General features: G+C 42.4%; 1 protein-coding gene across 1 annotated transcript in view; it reads right to left on the bottom strand.

Moving 5' to 3' along the window:
• Positions 1-17,035, bottom strand: part of LOC122807521 (solute carrier family 26 member 6-like) — a 1,069,142-nt gene that overhangs the window by 372,304 nt on the left and 679,803 nt on the right. The window contains exon 9 of the mRNA XM_044078446.1: positions 14,135-14,248. Within this exon, the coding sequence (XP_043934381.1) occupies positions 14,135-14,248 (114 nt within the window). The remainder of the gene's footprint in view (positions 1-14,134; positions 14,249-17,035) is intronic.

A 17,035-nucleotide genomic window follows, 5' to 3' on the forward strand; every position in this document is an offset into this window, starting at 1 on the left:
CCACTCCCCATTCCTAACCTTCCTCTACCTTCTGATCTCTTCCTAAACCTAAATTTCTGCTACCCTCCAGTTACTTTCTAACCCTAAAATCCCCCTCCACATCCTAACTCTAATTTCCTGACCATCCCCTAAACCAAAAATTCTTCTCCCCTCCCTAACCACAACCTTCTGTTACCTGCCAAATGCACCCTAATCCTAAAATATCCCTCTGCACTCTAACCCTAATCTCCCGATTGTTCCTTAAACCTAAACTCGCCCTCCCTGTTTCCCTTCCCCATTTACTTGGTCTGTGGTGAGCACTTGCTTATGCCTATCTCCTAGGATGCAAGCAGATAATGCGGCAGCTGTGTCACTGAATTCATGTTTGCGTTTGAGCAAGAACAGCGGGTCAGGCAGCTGATCAATTGGGTTTACAGCTGTTTGAGTTCCTGATTGTGAGTTAGAATTCAAGCAGATAGGGATCAAGTGGCTGTAAGTATCCCTATATATATAATTTGGAAAATGCATGCTAACACAAAGCCTGTTATTACAACATGCAGTGGGATGTTATGGAGTCGGCTCCATCTCTGCAGTGATGTGGTCCATAGAACCCCTGCCTACCATGCTTGTAGGTGTTTTCTGCATTTTCTTGCTCCTGCATCCACAAGATGTCAACAATAGGAGAGACCCAAACACATCCCCTCTCCCCCAAGAGATATATGAGATGCCATTGCCTTATCACTATTTACCCACCCTGTGTCAGCTTCTCTAGCTACTGGGTTGCTAACTGAACATGGGCTGACTGGGTCATAACCAGGGCATCATGCTTCTGTACCACAGAGCTAACAACTGATCAGCAGAATGCTGCAGTTTAGTACTGAAGGGAAGATAGCACAGCACAACTTAAAACTGACACACTTATTCATTTATTTCAATGAGTAAAATCTGAAATGTTCTTTGCTTGATTTAATTTCTGCAAATGGTTTGTGTTTCTAATATCATGATGAGAATGGACCCTGTTCCTAAGTCAGGATATGATTAAAGTTCATAAATTAACATTGCTTCAGTCTTTGATGTTAGCCAAGAGTGCTCTTCTAAACACCTGTAATGTGCCCAGAATTGCTTCCTTCTGCAGTTGATATGGGGTCACATGTATTGGTAGCACATTACGTATATCTGTAAATTATTTTGTAACTAGTCCTGTTGCTCCTATTACTATTGGAAATGTCTGGGAATCTTTCATCCACATTGCTCTCATTTCTACTTGTGAATCCTGGTATTTTAAGAATTTGTGTCTCTCAGTATATAAGACACTATAATCACTGGATGTAGCAATTTCAATGGCCAATGCTACTTTAGTCTTTTTTTCTTGGACTATATCAGATTTTCTTCCATCTGTTTTTTTGAACTGTTAGCAATGGGTAATCCCATGTGATATAAACTTCATAATTGCTGATAATGCTTTGCAGTTTGTTTCCAATGCTTCTCAGTTACTTCTATATTGTGTTTACACAATCCCAAATGCAACAGTCTTGCCACATTATTGTGCCTTGCAGTATACAGACCCTCAGCTATGTGTGTACCACACCCAGCAATCAGCTATGTAACTGTTTTAATTTCAGTTTTGCAGAATCTTTCTGTTTCTCCCACTTTTTAAAGATACATAGCCCACTATCTTGCACTGACATTATTAGCCTTTCACCATTTTTGGTTTCTCACTTTTTTAATTTCTCCAAGTTTTTTGGGTATCTAATACCATAATGGGAATGGATCCCATTCCTAGGTCAAAGTACGATTAAAGTTCATGAAATTATTATTGTTTCAATCTTTGATGTTAGCCAGAAGTGCTGTTCGCAGCACCCGCAATGTACACAGTAATGACTCCTGCAATTCGTATGATGTTACATGTATCGGTAACACATTTAAGCACGATTGTAAATTATTTTTTATAAGACCAATTTTTCCTACTACTACTAGAACTGTCTGTGTATCTCTCTTCCACATTGCCCTCCATTTCTGCCTGCAAATCCTGATATTTTATGACTTTGTGTCTCTGTATGTAAGACACGGTAGTCACTGGGTGTAGCAGTGTCAACGATCAATGCTACTTTTGTAATCTTTTCATGGACTACTATATCTGGTTTTCTTGCATCTATTTTTGAACTGTTGGTAATGGATGATCCCATGTGATATAAACTTCATCATTTTCTATGATGCTTTGTGGCTCATGTTTCCAGTGCTTTTCAGTTACTTTAGTATTATAATGTTTGCACAAACCACAGTACAACAATCTTGCTACATTATTATGCCTTTCAGTATACAGTCCTTCTGCCATTAGTATATTACAACCAGCAACAAGATGTGCAACTTTTTCCAATTCTGTTTTACAAAACCTACATCTGTCTGTTTTTCCCACATGATTTCTTTGAGGTTTGCCTTATATCTGATAAGACTCGTGTCTTCATAAGTATATAGTGGGCAAACTACATAATTTCTGTTTCTTGTCTTCTTCTTAGGTCCATTATAATATTTGCAAAAACAGTTATCAGTACAGTGTTCTGTTTGTAGTCAGTTTGTTATAGACTCCTCCATGCGGATCTATGTCTTGCCCTTCAAACCATGAAAGATCTTTGGCCGCCTATTCTTTCACAGAGCAAATGGCTCCTCATATACACAGTTAAAGGAACTAAACCTGCATTAACAGATAAATAAGACAGCTGGCTATGACAGATTTTTATTTCAATGTATTTCCAACCTTTGGGCCAAATGTCCACTATATATCAAGCGAGCGGCATACTTACCAGCTTTAAGGTAAACATTGATAGTTGGATGGGCAGTCTCAAATCCCCCCCCCCCCCCCCCGCCAATCTGGCTTGTACAGGCCTTCCTGAGGCTGGAAAGAACATCTCAATATGGGTTATTGGCTAAACTAATAATAGTCTGCAGACTGATTCCCTAGTACTTACCTATGAACATATAAAAAAAAGCTTTGAGGGGCTTCCTCTTGGAAGTCAGAGACTCGATATTGTGAGACCTAAACTACAACAATTTAAGTATGCTTTAACAGCATAATAGAAAACTTTGAAAGGTGCTGTCGCACATGTAATACATTTTTGAAGGGGGATAAGCCCACTACCCCCTTATTTTGGAGGCTCTACCCCAACACTTCTGCTACATACATATAATGATTCTGAGATCATTGTACCTTGGAGAAGAGGGAATACTCCAAAATAAAATTTACAATTTCCCTGTAATAACAGATAAATAATTGCAATTCTGAGCTGGTCCTCAAAAGGAAAAGCACTTCATGGTAGAGCACTGAATAAAAAATAACCAATTGCAGGCTCAGTCTAAGCTGCATAGTACAAGAGCAACAAAAATGCTGTGCAACGACACATATAGATGTTAGCATATGCATATACTGTAACATCATTGCAGTAAGGAGTTAAATGTATACAATGTTGTGAATTTAGCAAAAGCAGTTATATTGAACACACCTGTACATTACAGTGGTGTAAGATGAAAAAGAGGTAGAACAGAGAGGTAACAGTGTTCTAAACTGTGTGATAAGGTTTTTCTGTCCTTTATGCCAATTTCTGCTTTGCTTAGTCTAAAGGTCTGTCCTACATGCTTTCTAGTATGACTCATTGGTACATAGCCAGTGTATTTTATAGCATGCTTCTCTCATTCTGAACTCATTGTTCTATCTAAAAATATATTGTAGGAATACGTTTATCCTCTGAAGTACTTCACTTCTCTGAAAAAATGTTCTTCCACTAACCTTACTTTCAAATTCAGTTTTATTTAAATGATTGGCTAATTACCTAAACACCAATAGGTAAGCTAAAGGGAAGCAAAGAATTAAGAAAAATATGAATATTGCACAATGTAATGTTATTTTAAAACAAAATAACTCTAAATATTATTTCCAAGTGTTACCAAACACAAAAGAAAACAATGCACTCATACATACATAGAAAAAAAAGAAGTTATGTCTTACCATAACGATCCATCTGTGTTGTAGAGATCTTTGTTCATTCATTACAAATAGGACTTCGGTTCCGTCCTCGGAATCGATATGGCCGTTTCCAAGCTCGCGCCAGCCAAAAACTCTCAGCCAAGACCTACCCATAATGCCACTCTCCTAGTTACTCCAGATCGAGTTTGCCCACCCTATATAATAGAGGTAGTAATAGAAAAATAGTAGAAGGCTCTGTCTGAGTAAATACCCTAACCAGGAGTTCCTAAAGTCCACCAGGAGTCCAGGCAGGGGGAAGGAGGATGGGAAGTAATGAATGAACAAAGATCTACAACACAGATGGAATGCTATGGTAAGACATAACTTCTTTATCTGATGTTGTAAATCTTTGCTTATTCATTACAAATAGGACAGAATCCCCAGCTACTTGAGTCCTGGGTGGCCCTAAGGAAGGATATTCCTGAGCACCATAAAACCAAAAGATGCTCATCCCCTGGAGGCCAAATCCAATTTGTAATGAGAGATAAAGGTATGAGGTCTTGCCCAAGTGGCTGCTGCGCAGATATCATCCATAGAGGCTCTGGAAAGAAATGCTACAGAAGTAGCCATAGATCTGGTAGAATGAGCCTTTATTCTAGAAGGTAAGGATAACTTATTATTTTGGTAGATAAAGGTAATGACGTTTCTAAGCCAGGAGGATAAAGTCAGTTTGGAGACAGGTTTTCCCAGTCTGGGTCCTGCAAAGGCCACAAACAATTGATCTGTTTTCCTGAAAGATTTAGTCCTGTCCAAATAACAACGAAGCTGCTGATGCACATCAAGGGTGTGCAAAAGGTACTCCCCTCTATTAGAATGCTGAGGGAAGAAAAGCAGCAGATCAGTAGATTGGTTAATGGAAAATCCAGAAATGACCTTGGGCAAGAAAGAAGGGTCAGTATGGTCAAGTAAGGTCTCTTGACAAGGCCTGCAGCTCACTTACTCTTCTCACTGACATAAGTGCTACTAGAAGTAAGGTTTTCCATGACAAAAAATTTAAATCACATGAATCAAAGGGCTCGAAAGGAGGACCTGTGAAAGATTGAAGCACCAAAGTCAAGTCCCAGGGTTCTAAGGGAAGCTTGACCGGAGGTTTAACTTGTAATACTCCTTTCAAGAATGTCTTGCATAGGCAGTGTGACATATCTGAAGAATTATCAAATCCATTATGAAAATTGGCGATAGCTGCTAAATGTACAGTGATCGTCGATGCTGAGGCTGCTGCATGTAAAAGAGTTGTCAGGTATTGAAGGATCTTTTGAATAGACATAGAGAAGGGATCTATGTCCTGATCTTTGGCCCAAATAGAAAACCTAGTCCATTTACTAGAATAAACTTTCCTGGTGGAAGGTTTGTGTGAACTCAGAAGAATTTCACGAACAGGAGATGGCATGTCAGGCAGCCTGGTAATCACTGGAAGTGGAGGAACCAAACTGTGAGTTTGAGATTGTGGAGATTCAGATGAATCAGTCCCTGAGGATGAGATAACAGGTCTTAGGAATGATCCAGGATCCACTGGCTGTGAATCAGATGAGGTCATAGAAATGGGAACCAGACTTGACGGGGCCAATAGGTGGCAATGAGGATCACTTTGCTTCTCAATCTCTGAGCTTTCTGGAGACATTTTGGAATGAGAGGAAATGGGGGAAAGGCATACTGAAGACCCGGGGGCCAACCGTGCATTAGAGCGTTCCTTGGGGGTTCCCCCTGAGGGGGGATCAGAGGAAAGTAGCTTCTGCATTTGTTGTTTAGGGAGGAAGCAAACAGATCACAGCAAGGCTTGCCTCAGCATCAGAAGATCTGATCCGATCCACTGTTACAGGGTTGAGGGACCATTCGTGAGGCATCAGGATGTTCCTGCTCAGATTGTCCACAATAAGTTTGGAACTCCCGGGAATGTGTGTTGCTAAAAGAAAGCAGTTGGAAGCTATCGCCCAGTGCCAAATCCTCATGGCTTCCCAACACAGGGGATAAGACCTGGTTCCACCTTGCTTGTTGATATACCAGACAACTGACATGTTGTCTGACTGAATTGCAATGGTTCCAGAAGATAGGGATGCATGGAATGCTTGCAACACTAAGAGAACTGTCCTACCAGGGGCTCCAATATCCTAGACCTGGTCATTACCAACATGGGAAATCAATGCTCCATACCTATGGTCACCCCCTCGTTAGTCAGGTCTGACCATAAGCTAATCACCCTTAACATCCACATCCCACCCCCAACCCCCAGTAAAGAAACCACCATAAAAAACTTCTCCAAAGCCAACTTCATGCTACTCAAGTCAGAAGTGACAAACTTCATGACTCCCATGCAGACGGGAACTGAAACTGCTGAATCCTACACTAAGGCACTGTACGAGCACATCCACTCATGCATGAATCGCCATCCCAAATAGAACCAAAATGCCCTCATCCAAAACAAGGAAGCCAATCTGGTGGTCCCCTGCCATAAATAAACTTTACAACAAAAGGAAGAAACTTTTGCAGAAAAGAGGAAAATCCCAGGATGCAAAAAACTCCCTTTCTAGCCTTAGTAAGAAACTGAGATGCCTCATAAAATCCTCCAAAGCTAGTTACGAAAATAAAATTGCCAAAGATTCCAAAGACAACCACAAAGCATTCTATAACTATGTCAAAAATCTAAATGGCAATGCTCAGATCTGCTCTGAGCTAAAACAGAATGGCATTAAATATACTGATCCAAAGGATATTGCCAATATCCTGGCAGATCGATTCAGTGCCAACTTCACCCCCTCTCACCCCTAAATGGCCCATCTCAATACCGAAGATTGCCAAATTCCAGTAATAACGGCCACACAGGTACAAAACGCACTCTCTAAAGCCAAGAATACAGCATCCATGGGACCAGATGACATCCCGGCTGTGTACTACATGAACTACAATATGAACTGGCACCTCACCTAAGTGTCATGTTTAATCATAGCCTCACCTCAGGTTTCGTGCCCACTGAGTGGCGCAGAGCTACAGTTATCCCAATCCACAAGGGGATCCACCTTGGATCCCGGAAACTACCGTCCCATCAGTCTGACAAGCCTTATCTGCAAGGCCATGGAGCGTATTATCATGGAACTTATAAACAAAGACATTGGCAACCTTCAAACACTGGACCCCACCCAGTTTGGGTTTGTGAAGGGCCGATCTTGTCTCCTGAACCTGATTAACTTCTTTGAATCAGTCTCCAGAGCCATGGACAAGGGTAAGGTGGTCCACACAGCCTATCTAGACCTTGCCAAGGCCTTTGACACCATCCCCACTCTGGAATCATAGATAAACTTACTAAGTTGGGCATTAATCCCTATGTCACCCAATGGGTTGCTAAATGGCTTACTGATAGAACCCACACTATAAAAGTAGCTGACTCCAAATCCAGCTCCAGACAAGTGACAAGTGGAGTACCTCAGGGTTCAGTCCTGGGGCTCTTGTTTGGCATCTACTTCTCTGAAGTACAGGTCGACACTAAGGGACTCTGGCTAACAAAGTTTGCAGATGACTGCAAACTGGGAGCCATTATTGAATCCCCAAATGATGTGGATACTCTACAAAAGGGCCTTACAGAAACAGATGCTTGGTGCCAGAGCCATGGGCTCAAGCTCAATGCCAAGAAATGTATTGTTATCCCCTTTGGGAAAAAACATGTATCCATGAATTACCATATAGGTGGCAGTACACTAAACACAGAAAGTGTGATAAGAGACTTAGGGACACAGGTGGACAGTGGTCTCACCTTCGATAACCACATCGCCACAACAGTCAGGAAATCCTTCTATGTGGCACACCTCATCACGAAGGGCTTTTCATCCAGAAAAAAGGAGGTCATTGTCCCACTGTACTCATCCTCATTAGACCCATTATAGAATACAACGCCCCATTTGGTATGTACCTCTCAAGACATCTGCAACAACTGGAAAGGCCTCAGAAATACCTCACTAAAAGAATCACAGGCCTAAAGCAGATGCCCTACGCTGACCGCTTAAAAACTCCAGCTATACTCTGTCGATATCGCCTACTCAGAGGCGATCTCTGCTTAACATACAAGGCCATGTCAAACCCAGAGCTGTTGGACATGCTACACTTAAAGAAATCCCAATCCGTCAGAGCTACACGCTCAGGGATCTAAACCTTGTCATCACAATAAACAAAACATGCTGGAGGGATAGGTTCCTGACCCAGAGACTCCCCAGACTCTGGAATAGATTGCCCATACATATCAAGCAGAGTGCCTCTTTGGACCTCTTCAAAAGGAACCTTGACGACTGGATGGGAGAAAGGAAATTCACCCCGGGGATCACGTCAGTCGCCCTGCTAGACAGGGGTCCAGGAAAGTAAATAATGTGGGAAGAAATAGCCAGGGAATTGTTATGGCTAGGCTTGTATAGGCCCTAGGGCTGATAGCCTAGTACCAACCTATGAACCTATGAACCTCAGTTCCAGGACATTTATGTGCAAATTGGCCTCCATGGGGGACCAGGTGCCTTGGACCGTCTTTCCCTGGAAATGCCCCCCCAGCCTAACAGGGAAGCGTCCATGGTCACCATGGTCATGGGCTGGGGAAGACAGAATGTTCGACACCAAAGATTAATTTGTGTCTTCATCCACCATAGCATTTCTTCCTTGCAACGGTTTGTAAGACGTATCATGTGGTCAAATGGGTGAGTTAGAAATGACCATTGTGTGGAAAGGAGCCACTGCAGGATTCTCACGTGCAGCCTCGACAGTGGTACTAACATAATGGCAGCTGCCATGGAGCTTAAGAGTTGCAGTACAAGGTGTGCTGGTACATAGGTCTGAGGAAGAAGGTCTTGGACTTGGTGTCTTATTTTTGAAAGCATGTGAGGGGGGAGAGAAGCTTGACAGGATGTTGTGTCGAAAGACCGCTCCAATAAATTCCAGTTTCTTCATTGGGGACATTTGAGATTTGTCCTTGTTGATTGTAATGCCCAAGTGGAGCGCGAGACCTTGAGTGTAAGACAGGCTGCGGACTAGGAGATTCCTGGTCGGAGCAGTAGGGAGCCAATCGTCTAGATATGGAAACACCTGGAATCCTTGCAGTTGAAGATGAGCTACTACAACTGCCATACATTTGGTGAACACTCGGGGGGCTGTCAAGAGACTGAATGGCAATGCCCTGAACTGGTAGTGATTGGCTTCCAGCCAGAAGTGGAGAAACCTCTGGGAGTGGTGATTTATCTTTATGTGGTAGTACGCGTCCTGGAAGTCTATAGAGCACATCCAATTGTCCCTCCCTAGGAAGGGGAGAATGGACTCTACCGTGACCATCTGGAATTTTTGAGGTTTGATAAATTTGTTCAATAGGCTGAGATCCAGGATTGGTCTCCAGTCCCCTGTCTTTTTTGGCATTAAAAAGAACCTCGAGTAAAACCTGGATCCTGTCTGGTCTGGTGGGACTGGTTGGATGACTCTTTTTCTTAGCAGCTTTTCTATTTCTAAGGCTGCTAATTCCCTCTGATTGGGTGGTACATCGGGGATTCGTTTGACAGGTCTGGGAGTTAAATCGAAAGGTATTTGGTAGCCTCTGGATATTATTCTCTGCACCCAAACATTGGTAGCAATAAGTTGCCAGGCTGGTAGGTGCAGAGAAAAATGACCCCGAACTGCTTCCAGAGGAAAGCAATCAGGCCACTGCTCAGGAGCGCTGGTAGGTTCTGCCGGAGAAAGAATCTCTAGCGCCCTGGTTATGTGGACCCCCTCTACCCTGAAAGGGGTGTCTTCCAGATCAGTTGCCCCCTCTGCCCCGGGGGATTGTTCACCACGAGTGTCACGAAAAGATCCTTGGGATTTCTTGAACCACATTTTTCCTCCCTTCTGATTCCTGGAGTAGGACCTCGGGGGGTTGGACAAGCGTATGCCCACAGCAGACAAGGTCTTTCCATCTTTCTTACTTCGTGAAAGTGTGTCTCATACTTTGGGTCCAAAAAGTGCAGATTCATCGACAGGTGCATTGACGAAGGAAGATTTAAAGGGGTCTGTGAAGTCACACAATCGCATCCAAGCATTACGTCTCATGACAATGCCTGATGCGGAAGCTCGAGCTGCCCCCTTGGTGGTGTGAGATATCAAATGCATCGAGGAGTTCGAGATGGATTCAAGGTTAGCTAACTGCGAGGCAACAGTGTCACGCACCTCATCAGGCAGTACCCCCACCAAAGAGGAAGACATTTCGGAAATTAGATCTCTTTGGAGGTGAGTGAAGTGTGCCAGATAGTTCAGAGACTGAATGGTGAAGGTCGCTGAAGCATAGGTCCACTTCCCTAGTCTGTCCATGGTCTGAGATTCCCTGTTCAGAGGATGGACAGTGGAACTATCTTCTGCCAGTTCCCTCTTGGTAGCCGCCACCATGACCATAGAATCAACTGTCAACTGCTTGGACCAGAAAGGCTGGTCTTCAGGTGTAGATAAAATTTTGTCTGGCCTCTGGGGGACAGGTTCAACATTGTCCGGGCCCTTCCAGGCACGCTGCACAATGAGCTTAACAAGGTCATCTGCCGGTGGGGTCACCCAGGACATAGATGGCTGGGCATGGAAGGCCTGCAAGAACACTGATTCCTCAGAAGAAGGGTTAGAGGACTTCCAGTCTCAACGCTGTTTGAGGATTTTGAGAATGTCTCCGAATGAGACGTCATTTTGGGGAGACCATGCGGACCCTTCCCCCTCATCCCAATCAGTGTCTTCAGTGATAGATTCCTCCAGGGAATCAAGGTGCTTCCTCTTGCACTGTTTCTTCTGGGGTGGCTACCCAGTAGGATCTTCTGAGGAGGATTCTGGAGAAGGAGTTCCCTTCAAAGGGGGGTCTTGCAGCTCCCGTGCCCAGGGTCCCAAAATAGGGGGTTGGGACAGCTGCATGCTAGGGGGGTTTCTGATGCTGATGTCATTGGTGCTGACTGCAAGCCTGCAGAGGCAAGGACCCTCTCCATCACCTGGAAAGCAGGCCCACTTGAGAAGGGATGGGAGGCTGGAACTGAGAAGGACAACCTCAGAACCAGGTTCACACCCTACCCTGAGGAGCCCACCTCCAGGTGAGGAGCTCTGAGAAAACTGGAAGCCATCAGAGCCATGGACATAGACGGTGCCAGCGAGAAAATGGGCGCCGGACTAGGTACCAAGGTATGGACAGTCCAAGCACTGCTCCGAGAGAGCATCGGCTCCGGTAAGGGTGGTTGGTGCTGACACGGGAAAAACTGCTGTCAGAGCCGAGACAGTATGCACCGGGGTGGACATTGGTACCGAGATCTCTGGGACCTAGGTAGAGACCAGAGGAGGATAAACAGGGGAAGATGTAGTAAAAGATTCTGAGGCAAGAGGTATGGAAGGTCTAGCTGGAATGGGCAATCCTCTAGCTGCCAGAAGCTGGTCCACAAGCCGCACTAGGTCTAATTCAGAAAAACACCTGGTGGATCTAAAGGAGGCTGCTGAAAGGGAATCAGGTCTTTCTAGAAAGGGGCTAAACCTCTGCCCCAAAAAAGGGTCATAAGTTGGAGAGTATCTTGTCCTTGGCAGATATTCAAGTTTAGGAGCCGATGGGGCTGAAGAAACTATCAGCACTTTGGCCGGAGATGGTGCTGAAGCAGGTACTGTCATAGGAGCCAATGTCGGATCCAAGGATGGCACCAAAGTCAGTGGTGCCGAGGTTGGAACCAAAATAGGGGTGAATATCATGGATGGCACTGAGGGAGAAGATACAGAGCCTGGTGCCGAGGAGGTCTGCACCAAGGGTGCCGGCAAAGCACGGAGCCAACTCGGTTCTATAACTGACAGAGATGCAGGAACCGAGTGACTCCGTTTTTCCTTATGTTTTTTGATCTTTGGAGGGGAGAGACCTCTGACCCAGACAGAGCCTCCAAAAAAGGTGTCTTAATTAAACCTTTTAAAGTAAGCTTATTTTTGCGTTCTACTAGTGTATGATTACTAAAACTAGCACAAATCTCACAGTCAGCTTTAATATGATCCATGCCCAAACAGTAGACACAACGAGTGTGTCCGTCTGAGTTGGGCATCTTATGCCCACACTTGTCACACTGTTCACGCCAACTTAGCTTTGTCTGACATAGTAAGGCAACAAGGCTATCCTAATAGAAAAAAAAACAAAAGAAGGGAGATAAAAAAGTGAGAGAATACCAATGATGGTATTTAAAAAATACCACAAGTGGTAAGGAAGGGCCTGCTAAAGGCAGGAGAGGGGGACAGTACCAATAATGGTAGAAATTCGATTACCAAGGTAAAGGGTAGGGCATAGAAGTAGGTTATAGGCGACAGTGAACAAAGGCTAATTTGACTAAAAAATACGAAATTTTGAGGAGAAACTATCTTAAAAATCACAATTTTCCACTCAGTTTTGAGAGAGATGGCTAGCACACCTGACGAGGAATGCTGCAAACGAGATCTGGAGTAACTAGGAGAGGGGCATCATGGGTAGGTCTTAGCTGAAAGTTTTTGGCTGGCGTGAGCTTGGAAACAGCCGTATTGGTTCCGAGGACGGAACCAAAGTCCTATTTGTAATGAATAAACAAAGATTTACAACATGAGATGGAAACATTTTCAAGCCATTATAGTAACTGTGAAAAGTCATTATGTATTCAGAAAGAAATAGCCAGAAGCAAGTTCAAACAACGGTTTTTGATAATAAAAGCAGTATAGCACTAGCAAAATATATTAAATATACCACACTGAACTGAATCAATTCAGTTGTAAGAAGCCCACAAGACAGTAAGAATTCTGAAACAAAATAACTGTGCTACCAGATAAAGTCACAAAACACAACCATATCCCGCTGCACTGAAAATTGTTAAAAATAAATTGCAACTCTCAGACTTCCTGTTGAGTTCTGCTTATAAGAAATGAAATGGGAAAAACAGCAAAAACGCAATGCTCCTGGAACTTCGAAGCTCTGTAGCTCCCAAATTGAAAATCCAGAATGTCATATATTTACAAAACACAAGATGAATGACTACAAGTTCTAAGGGCAAGATCTCTTAAAAGCACCAGCATCTGAAGACATTGAAACAGCTAACCGAATGCCAGGAACTGAAAAGGAAGGTATTATTACAAACTGGAGCATGCAGAAGAAAAAGTCTACCAAAGTTCTTTAAAGACAACTGCTAGAACTGGGAGATGCACTACTCTGTAGTAGGCTAGTACTAATAGAGGAAGACACGAAGGAAGAAAACACCCCAAGAAATGGGCTAGAACACCCCAACAAATGGGCTAGAATATTATGTACAATGCAGAGCAAAGACTGGTAGAACCCCAGACTGGAAACTTGGTTACTTTGTAGCAAGCCAAGGAATGCTAACAAGTACCTAAAAAAATCAGTGCACTAACACGTCATATAGATTGAGCATCACCAAATAGACTTTCTGAAAACAAACAGTAACAAAACAACAGGTTTTAAATAATAAATGTTCAGAGTCCAAAGGCAAAAATAGTATGGTAAATGAGTCAAGTTTGTTTTAGGCAGTCAATGTGCTGTCATGTTATACCATCATCACAAAGTACTCTTACTTTATAATATGCCCCCAAGTTTGAATGCATTTCCTTTGAAAAGTACTTTCACTCTAAACCTTATTTGAAACACAGGTATGTAAAGAGATACCTACCAAATCCCTCTCTCTGCATTCTAATTTAGGTTATACATTCAAGACATTATAATTCTTAGGACCCCTGGCAGCAAGTTTATTGTATTATTTTGGTTACATTTACTTTTTCCCTTTGAAGTATTTGATTTCCAGAATGATTACTTTGTACAAATGCAAAAAAAGTGGTTGTACTTTTCCTACTATTACAGTCCTGCATATGCAATCCAAAATTTCACTTGTCCTCTTTGCTGTATTGTTGCACTGTTTGGATACATTTTGATTATCTGATATGATATTCTTTATGTCTGCATCTTACGGAGATCTGATCATCTGTATTGTTATTTCAAGTCTGTGCTCTGTCTTGGTGTACTGAATAGATATGATGTCATTAAAATACGTTAAAGCCAACAGGACTGTCCTTGATTACACTACTAATTTTCTACAATCTCAGCTGCTTATAGTCTGTTCTATAAATATGTTTTGGCCAGTGTATATTAATAAATGTAGAGGTTTATTCGTCTTTTACCTGACTCTTCCCTCCACAACTCTCTTGTATCAGGCTTCTTGACATTGAGGTGCTGATGGCATGACATTGGAAGAATCCTCCAACAAAGTTTGACATGCCCAGTGCAATGAGTTCCTTTAGGGAAAAAAATAACAATAACATGAATCACATTAACAACGTTTTCTAGTACACTGCATTGCAATTCAGCTTTAATGAGGAAAGTTAATCTACTAACCATAACAGCAGTTACTCCAAGAAATTTTCTCCACTTGTCTGCAATTTAAGACTTCAGGCTATTGACATGGCTGCCTATTGAAATGTTGACACTTGTAAAGCTGAGTGCCAACAAAGTAAAAAAAACAAGAAAATCCAGGAGAAGAGTGAATCTCAAGCATCTTCTCCTTTAAACATATTTTTTGCAAGGAGGCAAACCACCCTGCACCTCCCGATGTGGAGAGCAAACTACCACTCCACCTGAACTTATATATACCAACGCTGAGATCGCCGTACCTCTTCACTCTAGCAGGTCCAAACATTTCAGATAGTTTCCTGTTTACATAGATCACTTGGCTAATAATAAATACCTCTATCAGCTATACTGTAAAATAGAGTACTTGCGGCCTTCTGTTCTACAGCTATCTGCTAAACACAAGTTCAGGTGGTGTACAATAAAGAAGAAAGCAAGAGAAATGAGTCTTCTTTGGAGCATTTAACTTGTGAAGCATCTAAACATACCTAGAAGCTGGTAGAAGAAGACTCCTGAGCCTTCAAGCCCATTCAGTTGCTGCAGGTAACCCTACATGGATGCCCCTTCCTCTTCCTACCCCATCTTTCACTTCTGTTTGTAGAACAACATTCCAATATTATCACAAGGAAGCCATTGCATGTCCCAATCACTCTCTTTATATAACAGCACTTTGTTAAGTATTTATTTATTTGTTGATTTCTTTATTTGCATTTGTTAATGATTTGTTAACCAAGAAAGTTCAACTAGGCCAAGTCCATTTTTACTAGAGACCACCTAGGGAGAACAGCTGTAAATATATAACTATGTAATAATAAAAGCTGTCATCAACTAATATGGAATAATGTTACAATCAAGCAAGATACATCAAAGTAAATATTCTAAACAATGATATCAGCTTTAGGTAATAATCAAATGCATAGCAATCATATCCGCTGTTTAGAACTAATATCAGATGTAGAAAAAAAAGAGAAAAGCGACATAAATACAAATTAATATAGAATGGTGAAGCACTAAGATGGGTGGATGATGAAGGAGTGGCCAATATACCCATTCAGGTCATGACAGAGTTAAGTTAGAGGTTTACTGCTGAATGCAAGAGAGAGAAGAAAAGCTAGAATATGGTCAGGGTAGTGGAAATGAAAATGAATGATAATGGTTTGTAAGGCTGGTGCAAGAAATATGCGGTCAGCTGTAAAAAAGTGGTGGCTTATGTTAGTATTCATAAGGGTAAGATTGTAGGGGGATGAGTAGGGAGCAAGTGATGGCAAGAGTTAAAGTTAATGGAGACCATAGTTAGCTGTGCTGGTGTAGGGATAAAGCCCTGACTATGACCCAGATGATTCTAGTGTAGCTAGTGACTCCAATATTTGTCAGCTTGGGAGGACATGATTGACAGACAGTACTGCTTTACCAGGGATGGTCTGCATATGTCCCCACTAGGATTTCAGATATTGGCCAAAACATTATCCACACCTATAGTGTCTTTTTAGGCAATGACAGTCTGATAAACCTTCCAATATAGTACACTCTGTGCAAGATAAACTAAAGGTGTTACTGCTCAGTGCTAGAAGTCTCAACAAAAAGCTCCAGTCCCTGGAAATAGTCTTCACCCTGGGGATTGTTGAAATTTGTGCACTTACTGAGACATGGTTTAAAGCCATGGAATGCACCCCAGCAGTACAAAGCTATAATGCCTTCTGCACATATAGACCAGCTACTCCACAAGAATGGACAAGAGGTGGAGGTATATCAGTCTACATAAAAAAGTAAGCACGCCTCAACACTGGCCAAACAATATGACATGTTTGAGCTTCTCCATGTCTAACTAACTTTAGGTAAAGTCCAATACCATATTCTTGCTGCTATAGGTCCTGATCTATGACCCAGGACAACCTTACCACATACTTGAATGTACTGAAGTCACTCACAATTCAGCCCAACACCATGTTCATGTGTGATTTCAACTATTCCACTGTAAACTGGTTATATACACAACCACTAAGATACAGGCTCAAAGATGATTCTTGGATTTTGTCAATGCAAACACCCTGGAACAGCTGGTCTGCATACTTACTAGGGGTGCAAATATACTGGATCTGGTACTCACAAATATGAATGAATTTTGCACCCTCCCCTTGTGTAATGTCCTCACTGGTCAGATCAGATCACAAAGTGGTAACCCTTAAAATAAATATGAAGGCTGAACTCCCAGTAAATCCCAGAACCCTCAGAACCTTTAAGAAATTTTCCAAGGCTAACTACCTCCTATTAAGTGATGACATAGCTAAGTTCCACCCCCCCCCCAAACTCAGACAACAGAAGTGTTAACGGAAACCCTGTACAGGCATGTAAATAACTGCACAAAAACAGCAGTACCAAACTGAAATAAACTTAGGACAAACTTCAGAAACAAGCCCCCATGATGGACCCTCAGTATAAACAGATTGTACAACAAAAGAAAGAAATCTTGTCCAAAAATAGGAAGGGCTATGTCCAAAAGACAAAACACTCCCTCATCAATCTCAGTAAGCAACTCAGGTGACTAATCAAGTCCACCAAAGCCAAATTTAAGCCAAAAATAACCTCCCAGGCTTTTTTCAGTTATGTACGCAACCTAAAAGGGAACACCCAACAATTTGCTGAACTAATAGTAAATGGAATGTCCTATACAGAAC

This window comes from Protopterus annectens, chromosome 7.part1 (assembly GCF_019279795.1).
Source record: "Protopterus annectens isolate FY-2018-M chromosome 7.part1, PAN1.0, whole genome shotgun sequence".
In the NCBI taxonomy this organism is placed as follows: domain Eukaryota; kingdom Metazoa; phylum Chordata; order Ceratodontiformes; family Protopteridae; genus Protopterus; species Protopterus annectens.